Source organism: Leptidea sinapis, chromosome 3, assembly GCF_905404315.1.
Source record: "Leptidea sinapis chromosome 3, ilLepSina1.1, whole genome shotgun sequence".
In the NCBI taxonomy this organism is placed as follows: Eukaryota; Metazoa; Arthropoda; class Insecta; order Lepidoptera; family Pieridae; genus Leptidea; species Leptidea sinapis.
In genome coordinates, this window is record NC_066267.1 from 14,765,031 (window position 1) to 14,791,044 (window position 26,014).

Sequence of the window (26,014 nt, forward strand, 5' to 3'; positions counted from 1 at the left end):
TATCATGCAGTTTTAATTTTATTGAAGTGAAAACTTCTTAATCGGTGTTCAGCACTTTTCTTGTGATCGGTATAAAATGTTAAACTCGCGTCAGGACACGTGGCCTGATCGAAAATTTGTGATAGTCGTTGAAATTACGGATGAAAGATTTATACTTCATGTTATGAAAAATTATTGACAAATTCATAAAAAAACTGTATTCTGTTTTGTTATTTACAGAACGTCTGTCGGGTCAACTTCGAGTAGTACTATTATAAAAAACGTTAGAAACCGAAGTGAAACATAAAAAAATCGGTGGGAGTGAGCGAGAATGACGGGGTTGACAATACGAAATACATTTATTGATATTTAAATGTTAGATCTATTATACGTCCAGATAGACTGTGATAGCTGTGAAAACGACGACAAAAATTGCGGTTGACAGTTAACCTTTAACACACCAACACAAAGTCACATCGCGAGTGTAGGACATAGCTTGTGACGCACATTAAAGTCATAACTGGCCTGTTTTCATCGGTTATCTAGATCAACAGGCTCTATCTTGACGTATTTTATTTTTATTTTATTGGAGTTCACAACAGCTTAATACAATATAATCACATAATTAAATACAAAAACATAGCCAATTATAGTCTACCACGGTTTACCTAATTGAAGGAACAGCAGTGTTTACAACAATAATGAAAAAAATTACATACCTATGAATATAAGTTATCTAAGATTTAAATATAATCATCTAAGTTATATTCTTTAGACACTTGGGCCTTATTCAAAAAAAATTTGCGATACCGTCATTTAATATAATGCTATTATAATTTTAAGAAACATAGATTTTTACAAGTACTACATGCTCAGTCATGTGTGGACGCAGACGAAGTCGCGGGTATCAGCTTGTAGTATATTACCTTTTGTTGTATAGATTCGCATTTGGTGCTATAGATGAAGGATACGACTCATCATTAACACGACCAGAAGTCCTTTATAGCTACAGATGTTCGTTAAGATTGTATAAGCCCCAGAGTCCTCAGGTATTGTCCGCTGACTCAACAACTAATGAGGTATCCCAGAATCCTCATTAACCATAACAATGCTGACAGTATCTAAGGCTTTTCAAGGACGGTAATTGTGTCTTGTTAGCTTTTTATGTCATTTTTTAGTCGACTTCAAAAAGGAGGTATCAATTCGTGTTTTTTTCACATGGGTACCTCAGTACAATGTACTTTATTGATTTAGATTTTTTTATATGAAAGGATATATTTTAAAATACTTTCATTGGAAAAAATCCAGTGCTCTGTGAACGACTGGATCACTTGGCGTTGCGTAGAGATGTCGCTTTATTATGTGTCTTCTATCGCATTTATCACGGGGAGTGTTCCGAAGAGCTGTTTCATCTGATTCCTGCCGCCAAATTCCAGGTTCACACGAGACGCCACAAATTAGGATATCATCCCCACCATCTGGATGTTTGGCGGTCCACCGCAGTGCGCTGGTCAAGGAGTTTTCTTCCACATACTACGTACGTACGTACGTAGCTGTGGAATGAGCTTTCTTGTGCGGTGTTTCCGGGACGATTCGACATAGATACCTTCAAAAAAAGCGCGTACACCTTCCTTAAAGGCCAGCAACGCTCCTGTGATTCCTCTGGTGTTGCAAGAGAATGTGGGCGGCGGTGATCACTTAATACCAGGTGACCCGTACGCTCGTTTGTCCTCCTTTAAAAAAATCGAGTTCAAACAATGAAAACTAAGATCCTTGAAACTCAGACAAATGACGGGGAACATTGCAATGAGAGCCGCAAGAAATTATATTTATATAAAGAAAGAGTACGTCTAAAGAAGATTCTAAAAGATATGTGGTACCTACACCAGAACGATTAGCAATCTAATAGTGATAGTGCAATCACTATCTTATTCCCTTTTAATTTGGTTGGTTATAGTCTCCTAACTATGTGCAAACACAACTAGGATATATTTTAATATAGAACTCCGATGCCCACATTCCGGCTTAATCAGATTTTTTTCTTCCAATATATTAATGAAATGATTCTTACATAAAACTGAGTCAATACAAAAATCAACTGTAAAATTTGCTATAATAATGAATCGAAAACTGGGCACTAGAGGAAATACTTTTTCATCCTTTAAGAAAAAAATCCGCAGTGTTAATTGAAGGAAGTGAAGGATTCTGCACCCTTGTCAAACCTTGGCTTATCGGTCACATAATATTTTATTGACTCTGTTTTGACACATTGGAGAAATGGTTGATAACTCAACTATCACTCATCAACCTTTCGAAAAGTTCATCATATATTGTATCAATTCTAATACAATAATATTCTGTTGTAAAAAGGTAGGTAATATAAGTATAAATACAAGATAGTGCTAAATTAGACAAATATATAAATAATTACAGAGATGTGCGTTTAGTTTTTTTTTAGTTTTAAACTTGAGACGAAAAGATATCCACGACATCCGTTCTACTGCGAGAACATGAAGAATTTTCGCAATTGGATGCCATGGATACTGTAAGGAATATTGAAGTTTATTTCACTCAGAAGTTTGGCAATGTCTCCAGACAAGAGTTTCTTGAAGAATGCCATATCGAATATTAAAAGGCGATTTTACCTAAGTAATGGTGTATGTACACATGTCAGAGCTGAAACTTCTGTGTCAAAATAATTTATAGCACCCTATACTATGCATTAGGATACAACGCTAGTAGGGTAGATGTTCTACTTACTCGCGGCTGCGCGCTAAACCTGCATAGTACAACGCTAGTATATGTAAGTATATGCATATGTTCTACTTACTAACGGCGATATGTGCTTCATGCTACATCGCCATTTGCCACTCTCTGTCTATCAGTCTCAAGCGTTCTCAATCGATCTCTCCCTCTTCTTCGACATATCGCCCCATATTCATGTCACTTTATTGCGTTTCAGCCCTATATATTGCACCCTCGTTCGCTTAGAAATTTAACTTTCTTTAAGATTTCGAGGATCATTTGCGGCATTAATCTAATTTCCGTAAAATACTTTTATATTAAAATTATTAGATTCATTTTGCTGAACAAGTTTAGCATAAATTATTCAGAGCAATAATTTCAAGATAATGTGCTGACAATAAACGATAAAATAATCGTGTTTCCGTCGTTCGAAATCACCTTTAGACACTCTATTACACTTGAGTGCTCATCCGAAATTGAATTGAATCTCCGTATAAAATTTATGTTCAGCTGAAGATACATTATTTGATAATAATGAAAGCCTTAAAGGGGATGCTGAAATTCACTAGAATTTTCACAGTTGACTTACAAGGGATATTGTTTTCGGAACATGTTTTTAAAAGAGAAAATTATATTTTGTGCTTTGTTTTTTTGAATCTATAATGTTATTTTTAGGTTTGCTAAATTTACATAATTTTATCGTTGAAATATATTTTTAACAAACAATAGTTGAAGTCTGTTAGAAATGATAGGGTTTGGACCAAAAAAGAAATAAATATATAAAATAAGCATGTTATAACCTAATCTGTAGACTCAGTCTGCATTTTTTTTAAATATTATTATTTTCTTACAAAATTTCTTACAAATTTATTTACAAAATTTCCTCGCGATTCCCAGATCCAGCTGTTATACCTACTTTTAAAAATTTTATTTTTAAATTTATCATGCCAGATGACATGATAATAACAATAACCGTAGATACATAGCTAATATTATTAAAGTTCGTGTATTCAATATACAGATCCAATAATACAGAAATCCAACATATACAGATTACAATAATGTCATTACTTATTCAAAGGCATTATATGTGATTGATCCTAACGGTTGCAAGCTAATGCTGCATTCATTGGTGATTTGAGTTAGTATTAGCATAATGGATGTGAAACGAGGATCTGAGATAGGTCATTTGTGGCCAACGCTCGAGTTTAGTTCATGCTTTGAATAAAGCTTATTTAATACCTTTAATGTGAAAACCTGTGACATCACGAAATATTTATTAATATATAACAAAGCAGCACACATATCAGTAATAGAAAAACAGCATTTTTTTCTCTATTTACAAAACCAATCCTTATTTAAAAGCATAGTATTATTTTGTAGCAATATAATATAAAACATTATGATGAATACTATGATTTATTATGAACATGTTATTACAGAATTATAATAAAAATAACTGGCAAAATTTTTATTTGTTGGCAATATTAAAACATCGTCGGTATATTTCATCAAAATTCTTTAAAAACATATTCATAATATGTCTAGCTCTTAACGATTCAACTACCGAATACGCATGCAACATCCCACAGGACAATACACACATAATGTCCCGCGGGGTACATATGTGTAAGCAATTGTTGTGGCTATGTAATATTAGTCTAGGCTTCGTATTTTGCTCTATTATGGCCTACACTTATATCCATTAGCTTGGTTTTTCTATCATTTATTAGCAGGCCACAGTCATGTGACCATTCAATAATTTTATCAAAGTCAAGCTCTATTTTCCCCATTGCATCTTTTGGATTATCCCCGTAGGCTAGCACACAGGTGTCATCCGCAAATTGGAACATCTCAGACTGTGTAACTATGTTTGGTAGGTTATGTAGTGTAAAACCCAATAACTGAGCCCTGTGCTGTGCCTTCAGACAATGATATTGAGTTACTATATATGTTGTTTATTATAAACAATGAATATTCTATTTCCAAGATTGCTTTTGCACTACTCAAGCATATTACCGCGTATACTATACTGTCCTCAAGGCAGTGTAGTAATATGTGTTGGTTTAAAGTGTCATAAGCCCTGCTATAGTCTAAAAATGTGACCATTACGCGTCTTTTTTTGTGTAAATGCACTGAGTAATTGTGACTTTTTTTGTGACAAAAAGCCATATTAGGTGCTGTTTAAAATGTTTTTTTCTTTAAAAAAAATTCATAATAGTTGGATTTCTTTAAGTTACTATTGGAAGGACTGTTATTTCTTCTTTTTTGTAGATTGGTCTTACTATACAAATGTTTAAGTTGCTTGGATAAATGTATTCTTACGCTTTCGCTTTTATCTATTAAATTCGCTATAATTTTACTAATTTTTTAATGTCTATAGCTCTTATACCGTCAATACCAGGAGATTTATTAACATACTTTATGGGTTGAATATTTTTTTCTATATATATAGTATGTTGCAGTTGCTTTTTTTCAAATGCATTGATACATTGCAGCATTAGTGTATGTTGACCTAATTTGTAATATTTGTGAACATTTTGGTATAAGAACTTTAATACTATTTTTAAAGTTGTTTGCAAAATTATTTGATAAGTCACCGTTATGTATATTGTGGTTTCCAAATGAATTTTTATTAGAGCATCAATCGGTATTTTTCTTCGTCTGTTTCATTAACTATCCTCATAGTTCGTTTATAGATCATATGGTTTTTATTATTCATTGCTATTTCTGAAGGCCTACTATCAACTTTTAATTAGCATTTTAGTTTAGGTACCTAAACTGAATCGCTAAAATTCGTACCATGAATTGCCTTTTACTGAATGGCGCTTGGATCGCTTATGAAGAATGAACGAAATAAATTTGTCTGTGGTCCACGGTGTGAGAAAGAGATGACGCTCTACAGTCGTTACTTTGTTTTGTACTTATTAAATAATAGTAATATAAATATATATAGTTCTTTGAATTACAAATTAAATGTTTGCTTTTCGTAAAAATAACAAGTAATAAACACACCCCCATTGATGTTTGATTTGACAGGAGCACAAATTACATTTTTTTTAATTCGTTCTTGCGAACAGGCTATAGCCCGGGCCCTTACTGACTCGTCTTCAGTATTTTAATTTTCGGTATTTATTTTCAGTATTTTGTTTTACAAAAAGTCCAATAAAGTATTCTCATCTCACCTTTCATCAATAAAATTTTCCTTTTCTGTATGTTTTCACTATTTTTTAAAAGTTATTAACAACACAATTCACCTTTAAGGAAGTAGCAACTTTTTACGAATCGCTCACTTTGACACATAAGCTATCCAGTTTATGTTGAAATATTACCTCATGGTACGAATGAACGAAAGAACTAAATCAGCTTACGATTCAATTTCTTGATTTGACGTTAACCTAAAATGGATATCTCTAATGACGTCGTGGTGCGAAATAGCAAAGCAGTTCATTTTAGGTTGTCAATTGAATCGCAATAAGAGTTCATGGTAGACCCGCTGGTATCTGACATTTATTTTTAGTTTTTTGTATCAATTTATTAGCTTTATTTCTGGATTTCTTTCAGTCTCTTTTTTAATTGTGAGTTGTTCCTATGTTTTGTCAATTTATTGGATAATTCATCTCAGTAGGAACACAGTTATATGATTCTAGGATTGATCCAGTAGTTTTGGCGGCGTATTGAATTAATTTTTAATTTAGTTTCTATTGACAACTCTGTATAAATTTCAATGAATTTTCTTGTTATGTTATTACTGTTTATATCCGTAGGGGAAACAGAGTCCATACACACCTTATCCCATTCAATTTGGTTGATGCGTTATCAATCCCTGTTATTATTAAGACAAGAAGCCTGTATACAATCAGACTGACCAAACACATGCGAGCATGATTGCACGGTGATCAGCCAGTGTTGTGCCTATTGCCGATGTAAATAGGTCCTGTTTATGTGCTTAGTATACATGTGGTCTATACAAGAACTTCTTAATGACCGTTCGAAAACCCAATCCTTGTGTATTCCCTAATAATGAATAGAAACCCTAAGCTATGAAGGCTATTCGTCTCAAAATACGAGTAACATAATAATATTGGTTACGCCAGACCACATTTTACTTCATTCCCATACTTAATAATATAATCATCTCAGCCGGATAGATACGTTTAAGAATACTAGCTACTAGCTATGTCAGAATGAGCCTGAGTTTTAATATTTCGAATTACAAACATGAATTATGCCTTATAAAGCAGATGGAAGCGCATTGCAGCAAAACGTGGAAAGTTTATTGAAATAGTCAGATGTCATATTGAAGTCGGTTTATTGAAACCAGGCCGGGGTGAATTGGATCTGTTTTGAACTTTGTTATTCATTTTTACAGTTTTACGTAACACTGCATTCGTAGTAAAGATAGTTTTTGATTTAATATTTAAAAAGAAATCATTATCAGGCTTTATTCAGATAGTTACCAGAGACTATCTTTTTATAACTAATCCTTTGGCCCCTGGTGTTGCGGATAGCCAGTGTGTAGTTTTTCTAAGAGCATGAAAATAAATCCTGTGAAATTAAAATGTGCCGTCTTTTCTCTCCCAGTCCGCTATTTTTTTTCAAAGCGGGGTTATTCATATACATAATTGATAATAGAAAACGGAAAACCTACTCTTGTAGGTCCCTAACGTTACTTCTGAGTTTTATATGGAATAACCTTTATTAATTTATTTCAGATTTATGCAAAATTTAAAACACATAAACAAAAGAATCATTTAAAATTTACAAATATTAATTTAACTATATAAAACTTAATGGATTATTCAATGTTGTGTAAAATACAATTTTAAACTACATATATTTGCACTCATTTTATGTAGAATAAGAGAAACGTAATCTAAATAAAATAAGACCGATTGTAAAACTGAACCTTATTGAAATGCAAATAAAGATTATTATTATTAAACAATAGACATACATGAATAGGCTTTTATTTGTGACCGTAATAATTGATATTATGTTATAATTTACAGCGAGGTATTATCGAATACGTGTTGAAATACGCCGTCGGCATTTTGCGAAAACAACGAATTGTGTACAGATTTGTGGTTAATCGTTTGTTAAATATAAATGCTATAGACATAATTATTCCATTAACAGCTGCTATATAATTACATCTGACCCGAGAACGCATTCGTACAATAACTAGTACAGTTTTATTTGCCATTACAAGATTTTGTTTAACCGCACAGCGCTTTGTTTTAATTAAAATTCTACAAATAGTTTTGGGCATTTTCAGTGACCGTTACCAACATCTCTGTATGTACATAATATTATATTGTGTATGTACATTCATAGATAACATGTATGTTGGCATTTTGAACCAACTTCAATAAAGTAGGAGGTATTCAATTCGACTGTATTTTTTTTATTTGTTTGTTACCACAGAACTGTCAACTGGGTGAATTGATTTTCATGATTATTTACCTGAAAATCAATCAAATTATGACGATAATATAATGTAACTAGCTGACCCAGCAAACGTTGTATTGCCGATACTAAAATCTCGATACAACTATAACTGTTGATCGTATATGGGTGAAAATTTGAAGTTGTATGTATTTTTTAATGCCACATTATAAAAAAATTAAACAAAAAATTTCGTCCAAAAATTAAAATAAAATTAAGGGCGAACAACTCTTATAACATAGGGGTATATGAAAAATAGATGTTGGCCGATTCTCAGACCTACTCAATATGCTCACAAAATTTCATGAGAATCGGTCAAGCCGTTTCGGAGGAGTACAAGAACGAACATTGTGACACGAGAATTTTATATATAAGATTACAATTATTGTTATTTTGGAATCGTGTGTGTCATGTATTAGTAGCAAACGAATGCTACTAATGCTAGTACGTCTAACAGGATAAGCCAATCACGTGCTGTGGGGACCCGTAAACAATGGGTTTCGTACATTACACAAATTATATCACTCACGCACTACTAAAAAAAAAAAAAAAAGGCCATTTTGAAATTTGTGTAGCCACTATTGTAGTGTTGCCACATGTTTATTTGTGCCCCTATTTCTGTTGCCGTCTTTAAGGCTGTTATCTTTAATGTAGCACAACATATTTGATCAAAGTTTACAAGAATAATGTAATTGTAAAGTGTATGCAGTTCTTATAAGTTTGTATAGTTTCGAACTTTGATGATTTGGTATTTTTGAGATAATATAAGAAGAAGATAGACAGCACATGTTATAGAAGGCACTTAGGTAGAAGTGTTATGAAAGATTTTATATAAGGATTCCACGGTCAGATCAGTCATACTTATAGTAACACTAATACGTTACGTACGCATTAATGAGTAAATTTGCTACACATAGATTCAGGATTGGTCTCCGCTACGCTCCAACTAGATACCGCAGGCGTAATCGCAAAGTGGGGCAACTAAAACCTGACCCTGTCTCGAACAATGTGTGACGTTGACGTGCCACATGTTCTGTTAAACTTTGCTGATAATTGAAACTAAAATCGCACGAAGCATATATAAGTTACAAAATTTTAAAGATGCCATTGAGTGTCAAGATGCGACGCACACAAGGGTCTTTATAAATAGCCAATGCACACTAAGTTGCCGTAATAAAAAAGCTATTGTTCTTAGCTTGTGCGGTATCTTGTTGAAGCGCAGCGGAGGCCAATCCTTAATCTAAGGAAGTCATTCTCAGCCAAACTATAGATTACTTTAATGTTTGTCTTTTGACATTGACAATATTATGATCTGAAACATCATTTTTAATTTATTCATTGAAGTTAAAACTTCTTTAGGCGCGACTTGAGTAAAGCTCAGTACAAAAGTCAATTGAAAGAATTTTTATAAGCCGTTATAAGTTGATGGTTTTAAAAAATATTTCTAATTGCTCAATAGTATTTTTCAAAACCTCCAAGTGTTTTCATTGTTTATTAATACTACTATTGCAATAAATAATATTATATATATATGACATTCGTTAATTTGTTCTTGTTTTTTGTTTTTCGTTTCCATTATTAGGATAGGCAAAGGGTTTGAGCCCATACAGCCGTATTTGTTGATATTCAATATCAACGTCATATTGATATGTGCTAATAATAATATAACCTTCAATTTCTTATAATCAATAATTTTATTAATGAGTAAAAATGTGCGAATGGTATTACTGAATTATAAATAGAATATATAATGAAAATAATAATCAGTCAAATAAAATGGCGGAATCTCACAAACATTTTACGCTTTCATCAATAAATCAGAATAAAAGAGAAAATCAAGAACCGGATTATGACCTGACCTGTAAAAAGTGTAGGTGTTTATATTCTGATGAATTTTATCATTCTTTGTAAAATATATAAAATATCACTTGATAAAGTAATATTAATTATATTAAAATAAATACAATATATGAAAATAATAGGTACATTTAAAAAGCTTAGTCATCAAAGAGCTATGGAGTACACGTCACTTAGCACATTGCCCCTTAACTTAAAAATGCAATGTCTGTATACCATTTTATTTCAACTTAGGCAGCTATGCATCAAAACAATTGAGGCTCAAATAATTTCTTGCAGACGTTCTCACCGTCATGCCAATGACCTTGAAAATAACAAGGTGCATTTCAACCAGCAATGAAGCATGAAAAATCGATGTTAACAATTAAAAATATCCATAAATAAAAAGATAAGAATGGCTGTTGTATGGCTTCAACTTTTGAGTGTAGTAATACTATTACAGAGTAAGTAACAATTTGATTAAATACTACTGAGGCTATCATGTAAGAAGTTCAAAAACTACTACCTACAACTACAAAAGTATGCTACTCGAGACGCCCAACAGAAGTGATTACTTAAACTAATCTCGCTAACTTAAGTTCAACTTAATTATTTAACTATGGTTATTTTTTTTTATCTTAATATGATAATGTCAGGAAAGATTATTTGTTGATAAATATCTTTTATTCAATTTTTATCAAAATAAGGGACGAGACGAGCAGGACGTTCGACTGATGGTAATTGATACACCCTACCCATTACGACCTGTATAGCCGAGTGGTTAGCGATCCTACCTACAAAGCTGTCCCGGGTTCGAATCCCGGTAAGTGCAAGCATTTATATGATGAATATGGATGTTTGTTTCCGAGTCATGGATGTTTTAATGTATTTATGTATGTTTATATGAATTTATGTATGTTTAAGTAAGTATATTGTATTAAATATGTCATTGTCTTGTAACCCATAACACAGGCTATATATGCTTAACTTGGGGCAAGATAATTTGTGAAAAAGTGTTTCAATATTATTATTATTATTATTACAATCTAGTGCCGCTCACGATTCTTGAAAAATCCAAAAATTCTGAACGGCACTACAACTGCGCTCGTCCTCTTGTTACATAAGATGTTAAGTCTCATTTTAAAATATATTTAATTCTTAGTTACAATTCTTCAATATGTACATTAGAATTTTGTGTATGTACTTTATAAGTATTATTATTTAATCCTATAAAAGTAAAAATTGGTTCAGAGTGAGAGAGGAGGAGCCTGCTTACAGCTGCCGTATGCGTGAGAGAGAGGGAAGCCAGATAGACTGGCACCGTAACGCGTTACGTTACGAAGCAGTTGACCCTTATATTTATTACCTTATGGAAATAAGAAGTTAACACTTCAATAATTTTATAATAAAAAGATCTAACAAGTATGTGCATGAAATATTAGCGTGCAAAATCTATTTTACAATACATCTCAGTGATTTCTAATGCAAACCGGGCAAATATGAAGCATTCGAAAAGTCCATTTAATATTCATAATCTTCAAGTACCGACGTGCGGTCCGACAGACACTTCAAACGACTGGAGAATCTAATTCCATATGTTGGCGCAAAAGAACCACCTGGATCCTCTCTACGTTGAATAGATACTTATTTATTATAGCTAAAATAGGTTCTGGTCGGACTATCAGACCACTCGTAGGTGTTTTTTGGAAATGATTATTTCGCGATTTTATGTATAGGTCTATTTTAGCAAAAATTTAATTATTTACCAACCAGGCTTCGGGAAGAGATCAATACACGCTAACTGATTAAAACAGTATTCCCATTCATAAAATAGGGGCAGGGTGCTTCTAATAATAAAAATGGCAATATTATTTCTTTAAATTTTTTGAGAAATATAAGTGTTTTTTTTGTTATTTTCTTTTTGAATAATTTTTTTTATGGAATAGGAGGACAAACGAGCGTACAGGTCACCTGGTGTTAAGTGATCACCGCCGCCCATATTCTCTTGCAACATCAGAGGAATCACAGGAGCGTTGCCGGCCTTTAAGGAAGATGCACGCGCTTTTTTTGAAGGTACCCATGTCGTATCGTCCATAACACCGCACTAGGAAGCTCATTCCACAGCTTTGTAGTATGAGGAAGAAAGCTCCTTGAAAACCGCTCTGTGGAGGAACGCCACACATCCAGATGGTGGGGATGATATCCTAACTTGTGACGTGGAATCAGGTTAAATCCAAATAAATTTATGACCAAAGATGTTATTTACGTGGTTATAATTCCAAATAATTAATGTTGAAATGCATTATAAAGAAAACACAGAGATAATATTGTAGAAAAATTAAAATACATTAATAGAGATTAATAATATATTCATTGTTCATTATAACAATTATATCCATTTCTAGTAACTTGTTCAGTCTTTTTTATCTAGTTTTCCAAACTTACTCAAAATAAAGATTAAAACTCATATTAGTTGCGCGCATACGCAGTTTACTTTCACATACATATTCACTTGAATATTATTTTAATGTATTTAATAAAGTCATCAGCATATTATATAGGTCTTTTCATAATCTGTATGTAGGTTTTAAAATAATCTCCTTGTAGGTTGCAGATTCGAACGAAGAATCAGAGGTGGACATGAAGCAACTTCTGTGAAGAGCTATGTGGTAAGTATTCAAATCAATATTAAAATCAAAAATAAACACAATGACCTAAGTCAAAGAAATGAAATGTAACAATTTGCCACCGCTTCGGTAAAGGTTGCACTTTCCTCGCAATGGAAGAAGTAGCAATAACTCATTGCCATTAGGAGCCAATACTTATAACAGCTTCATCGTTTTACAACAAGGTATTACTTTAATTACAATCTGCACCTTTCGCTATTGTTTAGTAAATAGATCTGCACTCGGGGACGTCCACTCCCAAGCCCGACCAATTACCGATTGGAACTGCCGCACCGTTGTGCAGTGCATTCTTTACATGGCACCTAATGTCACACGGTTAATGTCACTGTCACGTGTAAGTTAAAAATAGGCGAAAGTAATAAATACGTTTGGATTACGTCATCTCCAGAGACTGGTTCGAATACAAATTTTGTCACAAATTAAATTTTTATAGCCTTATGGTAATTCACAAAAGTTAGATTAGTAGATCTTTACATATTCTTTGCTTGTTTCTATATGTACTCGTACCTGTTGTTATGCGATTGTCAATTATTTAGGCCTATTATTTTTTATATCTTCCTTGATTCCCTTATTCTCTATTAATTTTGTAGTTGATGATGTCAGTTGCACTTACATTACACGGAATATTTTTGTTGTAGCTTCCATGATGGTTTTTGAACTTTACTTTTTACGCTCAATTCTTCAAATCAAATTTATTAGGCCAAGATTGTATGTACCTTAATTTTCAATATTCAATATCATTTCGATTCTGTTAGCGGAGGTTCAAGGAAGCGTAAAACGCACTCTGACTCTTTTAAAGGGCCAAGATCGGGGAATCGACATAGCCATTACACCAAAAATAAAGGAACTAAAAGTGAATAATTATAATTTTCTATTAAAATAATATTTATTTTTAAGACTGAGTAACCGACAAGAACATGTGTTATATAAATTTCATTTTCTTAAATAAAAATGTTTTGGTGGTGCATAAAAAGCTAGTTTGTCAACTGTTGACCCGTGTTTGGAGCCAACCTTGATTACAGTAGCTATGTATACAATAAATGCTACACAAAATTTCATTGTTCTCTTTGGATTTGTCCTGGTTGTCACCTAGCTCATTATTCTGATAAATATACACTATTATAGGAAATCTAAATCAATTCTGTTGATTGTTGCTAGTTCAACTTGCAAGATTTACGAAATTAACAAAAATGTTTAACATCTACTCCTTCGTGCAGCACTATACTTATGTTTGTGGTGCAGGGTGCACAGGCGAATTTTAGCCGGTGGACTTGAAAATACCTTCTCTCAAACCTTGCCTTCTTCAGGTATACTTTGCAATAACAAAGAACTCTGCTCACACATATCTCGGCTGGACTTGTGGTGGATCGATAGTCTCAAGATGGTTTATCGTTACTTCTGCTGCGTGCGTGCAAGATGTTGAACATTTGTACGCAATCGCAGGCTACGACACATACGTGCCCTGGAACAAAATTGAAGAAGATGATTGCATTGTTAATACAAGGAAAAGAATCATGTACATTTGTATACCTAGAAGTAAGTTTACACAAAACTTTAATAATTTGAACTACTGTTATAAGAAAATGACGATATCCGTGAAATTGTGAGGAAACACCGCACCATTTCAATTGTTGGATTGGAACGAAAACGATACCAAAGCGCGAAAAATCACGGATGGCCACAATATCTTTATCGATCTTTTAAATTGTTTGGTGACCCCTTTGATCATTCGAATATAGGTACACAATTATAGATTGATGAAACGCTTACGCTGCCCTAAAAGTTAAAGTAAATAAATGTGAACGAAAAAGAAATGGAACAATGGCCCATTAAAAACAGAGTGTAACACTATTTGGGTAAAAAATAGGTAAGAAGGACTGCCCAGACAAAATACTGCAAATACATGCAACAACATCAGTTAGTAAGTGATAAGGTAGTAAGTATATGAATGGTATATAAAATGTCTCATATGTACAGACATAATATGTAGAGTCGCACACTCCAAGCTACCGCTTTTCAGCAGCCCGACGAAAACTAAATAATATTTGGTGTATTTTACTGTTACTATAAAAAATCAGGCTCATGTACAATTAATGATTCTAATATAGATTCTGTAAACGATATAAAAATAAATAATCTATTAAACGCAAGAAAACTGATTGTAGATTACGAGTTAGAATACGGCAAATTGGAAAAATGGTCTTTGATTGACATAGCGCTAGTAAAAGTTGAAGTACCTTACAACTTCGAGGATGATGCTTATATAAGGTTCTGTTCATACAAACCGACTACGATACCAATCAACTATTCCCAAGACTATCAATTTAATACCGATGTAATTATAATGGGTTGGGGTCATACCGAGAGATATCGTGAGGTAATGTCTGCTTTGTTTTAGAACGTTATGTATAGTTAAGCTAAGTATAAATTATTTCTTAGACTTGAACATCCTAAAGATTTTGATAAGTAGTGATATCCGTGATGCTGGGCAAGTTTGGCAATGCAATGCAAATTATTTCTAGGTCTTGGTTGCGATTTTTTTAACTGTATTGTTTTAAATTAAGACTTGCCAACGGGGAACAATAAACTTTAATACGTTATTATCATTATTATCTTAAACAAAATAAATGATATTTCTAATATGCAGCATTAAAACCGATATATTACAAACTCACTAGTAACGTTATCAATATAGATTGATTCTTGCCCATCATTGCCATTAATGATAGAACTATGTACGAGCTTCAGTATCAATCTAAGTGTACTTCCATAACGAGATTGTTATCAAAACCTTTAGTAAATTACCAAAGAATTATTTAGTTATTGAAACTTGTAAATATTAATAGATTTTTAATAATCACCATCATTAAGAGAAATATTTATAGCGACAATTCAAAAGCTTAGTTAATAAGCCTTAAATGAATAAAGTTTATTTGTCTTTGATAATTATTACAATAGAATGAACTAACTTCTTCTAGCTTAAATTATACTAAGTCAGATAACGGATTTCCTTTCTAACATCCATGTAGTTGGAATGTTTGTAGCTATATATAATATTATTTTCTAAATTTAAAATCTCTGTGTCATATTCACCGTGATTGGTGATTACGTTGTAATCAACACGACAGCGTTTCCATTTATAGTATGAATGCTTTACAATATCTGCCAAAATCTCAAATCTGTGAATTTTATCACCGCTAAAATATTATTGTTTCTTTGCACAAAATGATGTACTTACTTACATGTATATCATTCGATTAAATTTATATTTTATTTACTTCTAGAAAGGGGATTTGACTGATTATAATCAAAAAAAACTACACGTTGGTTCAACTAGAATATTGGCCCATGAGAGGTGTACACCTTACTTCGATAAGAAGATGCATAAAGTAATACAGAAATACATGATCTGCACTAATGATTCTGGATCAATAGATGAAACAGGACACGTAATGGATGGAATAAATGTAGAACTAGTTGATGGGTGCTATTGGAAAAAAACACTACTCAATGGTGAGGTAGGTTTAAAAAAGAATTTAGGAATGAAAAACTTCGATTAAATTCGAAATTTAGATAACGTTAAAATTTACTTGAAGACTTTAGAACTTATTGCGATATTTACATGCGATTATGCTACCGCAGATTGTAGGGCACAAAACTTTCTGTAACCATATATTTTTAGACTTGAATAAATGATTATTATTATTATTATTTTCATTAAATAAAAGATATAATTTTTTACGAAACAACGACATTTATAAACACTACAAACTCATTCAAGTGTGTACCAATTTGCGGGTATCAGCTAGTTTAAAATTAAATGTTTGCTAGAAAACAGTTTTTCCAGCAAATTCATCTATTTAGAAGGGCCTTGGGCCTTTAAGGTAAATCTAACAGGCGTTTGTAGGATATGCAAAACTAATAAATTTGTATACAAAGTTTCTCCAAATAAGATCATTTATGTTTATTTAAACTAATAAGCACTTTTCTTCATTAAAGTGTTATTGCCTTGGCCTTACTTTTTCCAAGTCCTAACTTTTCCAAACCTTAATTGGTACCAGTGTCTATTATGTTAAGTAATTTATTTTCTTAGGAACATCTGGAATGTCAGGGAGTGAGCGGGCTTGACGATGAAAACAATCGAAGGCTCATGATAAATAAGACTTCATCAAGAACGGGACGAGTTGGAATATGTCAGGTGCATATTTGTTATTCTTATTTTATACGAATTAGATCTCAATATTGATCTGCCATTATTGAGTTCTGCAATAGACTATTGTAAGGCCGACAAGACTAGATAAAGGATGTAAGCAATGTTTCAGAGGTTCAAAACATTTTTAATTTTGAAATTCTTGAATGATTAAGAATTGATATATTTCCAAGGTTGTCAAGAGCTGCCAGGCTGTGATTCCATAATTAAAATCAACAACTACTCACAATAACAGCAACAATCAACAAAGAAAACTAACACTAACGGATCAATAATATCAAAAAACTAAATAAAAACGGAAACGAAAACTTACGTAACACTTCGAACGCAATCCAAACAGGAATGAACAGTTCAGTCAGTTCACAAAATTGCGGACCAAATATTGACAACTGCGGTACTGACTGCTTTCCTGTACCATGTAACACGCGACGACAGCTATCGTCGACCAACTGACGCCATTATTGCGTACGAGTGATAGGGACAGAGATAGTAATCGTTTGCTATCGCAATGTAACTCAGCAACGGTCCGTTCGTTTACATTATTTATCTCGTCCCACTGGCCTTAGTATACTTATACCTTGTGCATTCATATTGATGTGACAACCATTCCGAAATTCAAGTAAGTAAACATATACGGTATGTGCGAAAAAGTTGTAAGAAAATCCATTACTAAGTTTGTTTAGCGGGCAGAACAGTTATATGAAAATCCTTTCACGTTCTTTATTTCTGTTATTGTTCGTGTATTGAATATTTTCAAGGACTATTTAACTGGTTACCCTTCGTCCAATTGTTTATTTTGCTTTTGACAGCTCGAATACTGATAAATTTAGTATGTGTCCATTAATAAAAAAAAATGCACCTACTCCTGTATTAGTTAGGAACTGTTCTCTCGAAATTGCTGACGAATACCTTGGACAAATAATCCAGTTGCGCAAGTCTAATTTCGGGAAAGAGATCACTCTTCGAGTCCAACTCGGGCAGCGTTCGGGAAGCTCGAAAATCTTCTCATCCAAAATACCAGTGTCTGAAGACGTGGTTTTTAACCAGTGTGTGTTGCCAGTGATGACATATATATGGAACGCAGATGTGGTCGCTAACTATGGCTCTTATCCGGATCCGGTGGTATCCTGCTGCAGTGCGATCGAGCCCACGCAGTGTCGCGAGCGATCTGCAGACTGCGGTGGGTAGGTCCGTGGTTGGTTTGCGCCCGCCGCTCAGCGAGGTCGAGCCCGCCGGTAGAGTACCGGTGATTGCGTCCGGTAGTCCTCATATGTCCGGCGGTCGTTGATAGTATGTCGCTACGCAGATAGAGTGCGAACATAGAGGTGCTCAGCCGGCGTACGATGTCATCCACGCGTAGGTCTCTGGAGATGACCTAATTCCGTACGAAGCGTGGTGCGGAGAGTCAGCAATTGCTGCGCTCGCAGCGACTTGCGGGTCGTCTCACTTGTTAGCGCGAACCAAATCAAATAACAAGAAAGAGACTTATATATTATAGAGGGTGGAGAGGGTGGAGATATTTATAACACGCGATGTCTCACTGGCGTCGCCTCATTTTTGCTTCAACTGTTATCGAGTTAAGGCGTTACTCCGTCCTATTATTGTTATATTAGTTATGATTCGTAACTTATTCCTGCAAAATTTATTGAATTAGGCGTTACTTTGCGGAAATCCGTAATTATACAAATATATCCGTAAATATACCTCTATACGTCCTGAGGATGCTTCGTGTAGAGGCGAAACACGTGTTGAATTGTTTTAAAAACAAATATTGGCGGAATTAAGACTAAAGAAAACTTAAATCATTTGTATTATTCCTACAAGTTAAGCATATAAATTTATTTTTGTACTGAAATATTTTTCTATTTATTTTTTCAGTTGGTTGGTTGGTTGGCCCTATTTATTTATTTCCATTTGATCTCAAAATTCATTCATGTATCTAAATATTTATAGAATGACCACGGTGGACCTCTTGTGACGTGGAAGGGTACTCGTGAATTGCTCATTGGTGTTGCATCTGTGTTTCGAGTCACACCTACTCTGAAATGTGTTGGACCCAGTCTATTCACCAGCACTCATTGCAATGGATTGTTTCTGCATTGCGTTATAAGCGAAAAGTAAGTACATCATTGTAATTATGTGCGTCATCACTGCCAGCGCCCCTCGCTCTATTAAGCCGCGCACTACGAGCGGAAATTCGTAGTATGAGACTGGACGTGACAGCGAACACACAACAGTAGTATCCCCGAATGATTGAATTTATTTTGATGTTTCATCTATACTAATATAATAGGAGGAGAGATTTGATTATTCAGTTTATTTGTAACGATTTAACTCGAAAACTATTAGACCGATTTTAAAAACGATTTCACTACAAGAAAGCTATATATTTAGCAAGTATTATATTTAAAAAATAAGTATAAGAAATTGACTACATAAAAATTACATATAATAGTAATATTATAAATGTGAATGTAAGTTTGTTTGTTACGCTTTTACGCTGGAGCTACTGAACTGATTTTGATAAAATTTAGTACAGCAATAGACTAGAAATAGCTTGGGAAAGGACATAGGCTACATTTTATCCCGGAAAAATCCATGATTCAAGCGGGATTTGTGAAAAACTATAATTCACGTGGATGTGCTATAACTATACCAATAGTAGGTTTCCTCGGAATAGGATTCATGTAATATGTTGGGAACGGGAGCGAAAACGGGAACCGTAACTGGAATAGGACATGATATAATCATCAATTCCTTACTTGCTTATTATTTTTAAAAACCCTTTTACCTACGTTGACGAAGTCGCGGGCATCAGCTGGTATTATATAAATATGCGTTAGCCGAAACATGTAGTCCTTCACCAAATACGCTGAACGGCATCGTATTTTTAAAATCAAACAGGGCACAGTAAACCGCTTATAAACTACCAATTATATGGACAATAAATCTCGTATAATTTAAATCAATACAGTAAACCATGTCAGCCATAGTCATACAATAATATATCCAGACTTCAGAGAGCAACCAGTGCAGTTATAATGAAATGTCACCAGTGGGAAGCTCCTTTGCACAGGATGCCAGCTAGTAATTTGTACCCTTATGGGTACCATAATTTCTGCCGTGAAGCAGGAATGTGTAAGCATTACTGTGTTTCAGTCTGAAGGCCGCCGTAGCTAGTGAAATTACCGATCAAATAAGACTTAACATCTTATGTCTCAAGGTGACGAGAGCAGTTATAGTGCCGCTCAGAATTTTTGGGTCTTTCAAGAATCCTGAACAGCACAGCATTGTAATAATAATAATATTGACACACTTTTTACACAAATTATCTTGCCCCAAGTTAAGCATAGCCTGTGTTATGGAATACAAGACAATGATATATTTAATACAATATACTTACTTAAACATACATAAATACATTTAAACAATGTATTTATATTTACAAGTAATGGGCAGGTCGTATCATTTACCATAAGTTGAACGTGCGGCTCATCTCGTCCCTTATTTTCATTAAAACAAAACTTAATTTTTTACTGTATGTCAACAGGCTAAGGCTATATTATATTTTCAAAATCCTTATCTAAATTGGAACAATAAAGTCCTAGGTGTCAAAATGTTGCCTTTAAAGGTCATAATTTTGCATGCGCTGCGAATACTATTAGTAACGATATATAAAATAGTGTTCTTTAAATATAACTCACAAAAAAGTCCGCTATGGTATACTCCTAACTATAATAGTTCTTGTTTAAATTATTTACTCCCCCAAAGATCTCCACGACGTTCGGTCCTGCGCTGCCCTCATACTACGTATTCCGGCGATCTAGACCACTTCGTTGGTCCATCTTGCCTACTAACACTGCGTCTTTTGGTACTTGGTCGCCATTCGAAGATTTTTCTGCCCCACCGGCTATCTTTTCGAACTATGTGCCCTGCCCACTGCCACTTCAGTTTCGCAATCATTTGGGCTATGTCGGTGCTTGGTACACTTCCCCGTGTTAGTTATGATAGTTTTAATTTAATGCAACCATAGTATTGTAATCATAATACAATATACATATACTTAAAATCAACTTACAGTGACGACAATAATGTTAAAAGGAAGCGAGAATGTGACTATCCTCCTAAGAAGCGAGGTTACGATTTAGTTGAACGAAGAATATCCTGGACCAACCATCCTGACGGGTAATTTCACATTTAAATTACCAGCTCTTTCTTAAAGCGCCCTTTCGCGTTTCGTACCTTTAGGGTATTCAGTCAAAATATACTGAAGGTATGGGCGTGGGTTTGACGGTTTCGATGAGACCTAACTATGACAACCCAGTGCCTTAAGGTAATTAAATTCCATATTTTTCATAGTAAGTTTATAATAAATCAAAAATTTAAAATAATATTTCTGTGACGATTCTTTCAATTACATGAAATTTCGCCCAGTAAGCTATTTCGCTTATTAGTATTTTATTTCACTAGTTATTTTAATGTTTTGTACCTTCTTTCTACGCATAAAGGTGTTTACTTAACATCAAATGGGAGCCTAGCAAAACTATATTTTTTACGATGCTTCAATGTTGTTACAGGCCAGCAAATAGTGAGAAGATTAAAATCAGACCACAAGTTCCATTAAGCTCTTTTCAATGATCAGATGTTTTAAGGGTTTGAAAATATATTATAATATATCTCTTTATAAATATGTATTTAAAAACAGTGAAAAAATTGTATCTGAAGACAAATTATGTAAAGGAAATATTGAATTTTTTTTTTATTTCACCACAACAATTCAATTATCGTATTGTCATCGGAGTCTCCATTTAAGCATAACAATATATATTTTAGTTTTTTGCATCGTATTTATAATTATTATATTTTAATAGGTGTAATTTGTAAAAAATATTTGACATTTGTAATCCTGTACTAAGATCGGAATGTTTTCTTCTTTAGTGTGCGTTTCCCAGTTTTGTGATATTTTATAACTGTACCTGTCATCCCAAGCGGGTGAGATGAATCAGGTATATGCATACTCTGGCGATGTGATTTATAGACTTCTTGCTGCTTGTTGCCGATGGCGATTCTTTTACAAAACTTTCATTCTATGGCTTTCTGGGAGTTTTTACTAGAGAGCAGCTTCCTCACTGGGCGTAGCATACAGATTAATATCGAGAACACTAGGACACAAAAGAAAATATTATCAGCGCTGTTTAAACTGTATGCATACATATTATAAAAAAAAACTGTATGTATACATATTATATAAATTTCGAAAAAGGCCAATTAAATGCTATAATTTAAATTTTATTTTATTTAGTGTAATAACTTCTAAAGTTTATTAATTTTTACGGTTTACGTGGACGATTTTTTATACTAGAAGGAAATTACAATCTAATACAGATGTCGTATCAGTTCCTGTACAATATCTTGAAGCGTCAGGTGGACTGTATATTAGCTGGTTATCAGTCAGTGTAAAGTTACTCGTCGCTAAGTAGCTTGCAAGCCAAGAGTGGAGTTCAACGACTTTGAAAATGGCTACATCATTGTTTATGTTCACCACACGTGAATTAATTTAGTTACTTAGAGCCGTTAAACAGCCAGAAAGAGTCATGGAAGAGGTTGGAGGAGGCCTTTGCCAATTACATAACATTCAATAATTGTCCTCTATCAAAGTTCCAGTGGCCTATTAGAGGAACCACTTAGCTTGTTAATAGATGATAAAAAATGAACAATAATCGATACGGAGAATATTACACGGCCAACGAAACAATAACACTTGTACAGTTAGTACCCATCCAAATTGGATACTTCCATAAAAAACATATACAAAATAAACTACAAAAGCAAATAGTATAAACTCTAAAGGATTAGTATGTACAGAAATAGAAATTGAATTGGAAATATTCATTACTGAATTGAAATCTTCAATTAATTAATTTGAAATAATGAATACCTATTTATTTACTAAACATCGGCTTACGGACTTTATATGTACATTATCTCCATAGTTGATTTAATATATTGAATTTATTGTACATTATTATCAAATGTTTGCAACACAGAACAAAATACATAAATAATATTTGGTCAAATTTGTGAGCGTGTTTTATGTTTAGTGATAAATAGGTTGCCATTTATTGAATACGTGGTTAAAACGCCGCAGGCTTTGGGAACATAGCATACAAAATTGCGTAGAGATTTGTGCCTTATTGTTTGCAACATAATAGAGCAAATTCTCTCCATTTCCATTCAATTTGTACAATTTAGTACGCGAAAATTTTCTTTGCAATAACAAATGGTTACTTATATTATACACTGAAAATCATTATTTTTAAATGGGTAATGCAATCACGTTCTAGAACGTGATTGGGGTAATGTTATAATTTTTTCATGATAGATACGATGTGATAGCAAAACTTAACGCCATTTGTTTATACCGCCTTTACGGTGAATGGAAGTGCGTAGGCCCGGCAGGAATACATTTACAATAGACTACCTGGAAAAAATTTAAATAAAATCACATTTAAGACGAAGATTTCTTTTAATTTTTTGCAATGCAATTTATAAAAAAAAATATATAATATATCAGGACAAATGAATGCAGAGTGCTTTTATACCAGATCGATAGAAGAAACCAAATAATTATGGAGACGCAAAGGTAAACGTCATATTTAGTTTTTATGCGAATACGAATACTTATGGAGTGATTCAATTATGATTTGGGGTGGAATGCTTTTTGGAATTTATACGGGGTTAGTGGTGGTCGATGGAGCAAACTTGACTGCTAATCTGTATATCAGGGTATCTAAAAAGAACACATTGTCTGATTCGCTATATTATAATGATTACGACTTTATTCTCATGCAGGATAATGTTCGGCTGACAGTTCTTGTACAACAGTGATACAGTTGCCAGCACGATCCCTGGATGACAAAGCTATGGAGCATGGGACGTGTTAAATAATAGCGTAGATATCAACCAGAACACCGCTCTCCAAACACCTGGGAGAATTGCACAACGCACCGAGAGTGGCAGAACTTGATCCAAGAGACAAATGATAATATATTTTTAATGCCTTTAAATATGGAGTATGCTTTAATCTTGAAGGTCCTTAAGTCGTATCGGTTCGTGAAAACTGGACACATACACAAACATTTGGTAATTTTTTTATATAAGCGACTCAAGTGATGGGCATTGGTGTGGAAACCACCCATGAACATCTGCAACAACAGAGGCAAGACTCGAGAGAACTCATCTTACGAAACGCGCGGTTGTAGAATACTAGTAATAATGATAATATATGATGCAGGTAGAATTTCGCATTTTGACTCAAATGTGTTCATATTCAACTCTGGTCAGGAAACTATATCACAAAAGGGACTACGCTTAATCTTTCCTTTTTTCTCAGCTAGATTTGATATTGAATCAATAGAAATAAGAAAATTAATGTGAATGGTGAAAAATAAATAACTCCTCAAAACTGTCGTTTGAATCTTTACTAATTACCTCTATCACGTTCATGGACATAGTCGCTCACCAATCATTAAGCTTAATGAACAATGATTAGTAATGACGATGGATCTGATTAATTTAAAAAGCTAACTTTGAAACTATAAGAGATAGCGAGAAACGGATCGAAGCGCAATCGTTCGGAAATACATGAAAACCCCCAGTATGACACCAAACTTTTTATTAGAGATCACGAACAAGTGAGCCTGAACCCAGGAGTCAGAACCGGGGAATCCCTGCTACTATGGCACACGTCCTTTGACTCCTCTTAATGTGGGGATAGCGCAAAGGTCTATTCCCAAACCTTCAGCGTATACTTTTTTCTTATATAAATTAATAATCTACCTAATCTAGTAGAAAAAAACATAATGTAGTATTGTTTTCAGATAGCATATTCAAAGTGAGAAGGAACCAAATTACGTTTAACGAAGTAAGCATTAAGCCTCTATCATGCATCGTGTACTAGTTGATTGCCAATAACTCAATTTTAATTACTAGCAAGAAAACTAAATAAAAAATTAACTGCAACCTACGTACGACCTTTTTTTTTTAAACCGACAGAAGGTAAAAACTGTGCGATAGCTTTATTCTTTGGCGTTACACAATATTTCAAAATAATCGGGCTCAATATTGGAGTATTGGCTAATAGACTCAGTTCTGTAGCATTCCGGTTAAGAACATATTAAAATTAATACAATATATTATTTATTTATTAATTTATTTATTCATAAAAGCTTACCAAATAAATACAATTTATTAACTTATGCACTAAGAATTCAACAAATATAATAAAATAGTTTGAATGTACTTAAATTATAGGTACATTACTATAAGAAATACATGTGATATTTTAAAATCTAAAAATCTATAAATTTTGCAGAGCAATATAAATTTGTTTTTTAAAATTAAGAAAGTTTGAAAAGAAGATATCAGTGTTTTCATCTATATTAAAAATACAATTATATAATTGTAACATTAGCTGTAGAGGAGAGTTTAAGCCATAGTTACTGTGGTGGAATTTAATGTGCATTGGGGAAAAAGTACTAAGCCGACAATTGAAGGCAGGCACATGCAAACCGATTCGTGATAAAAGCGAAGGACAGTTCATATCATAGCTTAAAAGTTTATGTAAACACAGCAATTGTGAAGCATTTCTACGTATTCGCAGAGACCTCATTTGAAATGTATTTAATCTATTCTCATAGCTATCATTACGGATATATTTATTTGAAAAAAAACTTAACTTTGAAAGAAACTTTTTTTGTACAGATTCTATTCGTGATATATATTTTTTGTGATATGGGCACCAAACAGCTGAGTTATATTCTAGATTAGATCTGACAACAGAGTTGAAAAGTATCTTGAGTGGTAAAATTCTTCTAAAATCTTTCTGTCTTTCTTTCTTCTTTATTATAATAAAGAACATAATTAAATTAACTGGCATAGGTACGGTTTGCCTTATTCACATACGATTTTAACTTATTATTAGGTTGTCTTTTAGTATATCATTATGGGGCCATACAGTCGATAATAATACCATCTTAATGGTGCAGATGGGGGTTATTTGCGCTATTTATAATTTAGATCCTAAAGAATCATTGAGAGAAAAATTACT

The 26,014-nt window shown here is 33.3% G+C and overlaps 2 protein-coding genes across 3 annotated transcripts in view; both read left to right on the plus strand.

Moving 5' to 3' along the window:
* The window catches only part of LOC126979529 (zinc finger protein 429-like), a 247,894-nt gene that overhangs the window by 122,959 nt on the left and 98,921 nt on the right, over positions 1 to 26,014 (plus strand). The gene's annotated exons all lie outside the window — the stretch shown is intronic.
* Positions 10,368 to 24,877, plus strand: LOC126979551 (uncharacterized). 2 transcript variants are annotated; one of them, XM_050828913.1, is made up of 10 exons: positions 10,368 to 10,472; positions 12,616 to 12,677; positions 14,003 to 14,231; positions 14,861 to 15,072; positions 15,980 to 16,213; positions 16,789 to 16,893; positions 18,859 to 19,022; positions 20,986 to 21,090; positions 21,483 to 21,558; positions 24,786 to 24,877. In XM_050828913.1, the coding sequence occupies exons 1-9, from the start codon at positions 10,424 to 10,426 to the stop codon at positions 21,541 to 21,543; spliced, it is 1,221 nt and encodes a 406-aa protein (XP_050684870.1). In that variant the 5' UTR covers positions 10,368 to 10,423; the 3' UTR covers positions 21,544 to 21,558; positions 24,786 to 24,877. The 2 variants fall into 2 exon arrangements, with proteins under 2 accessions (XP_050684870.1, XP_050684869.1); XM_050828912.1 differs by lacking the exon at positions 24,786 to 24,877 and having other exon boundaries at positions 21,483 to 21,811.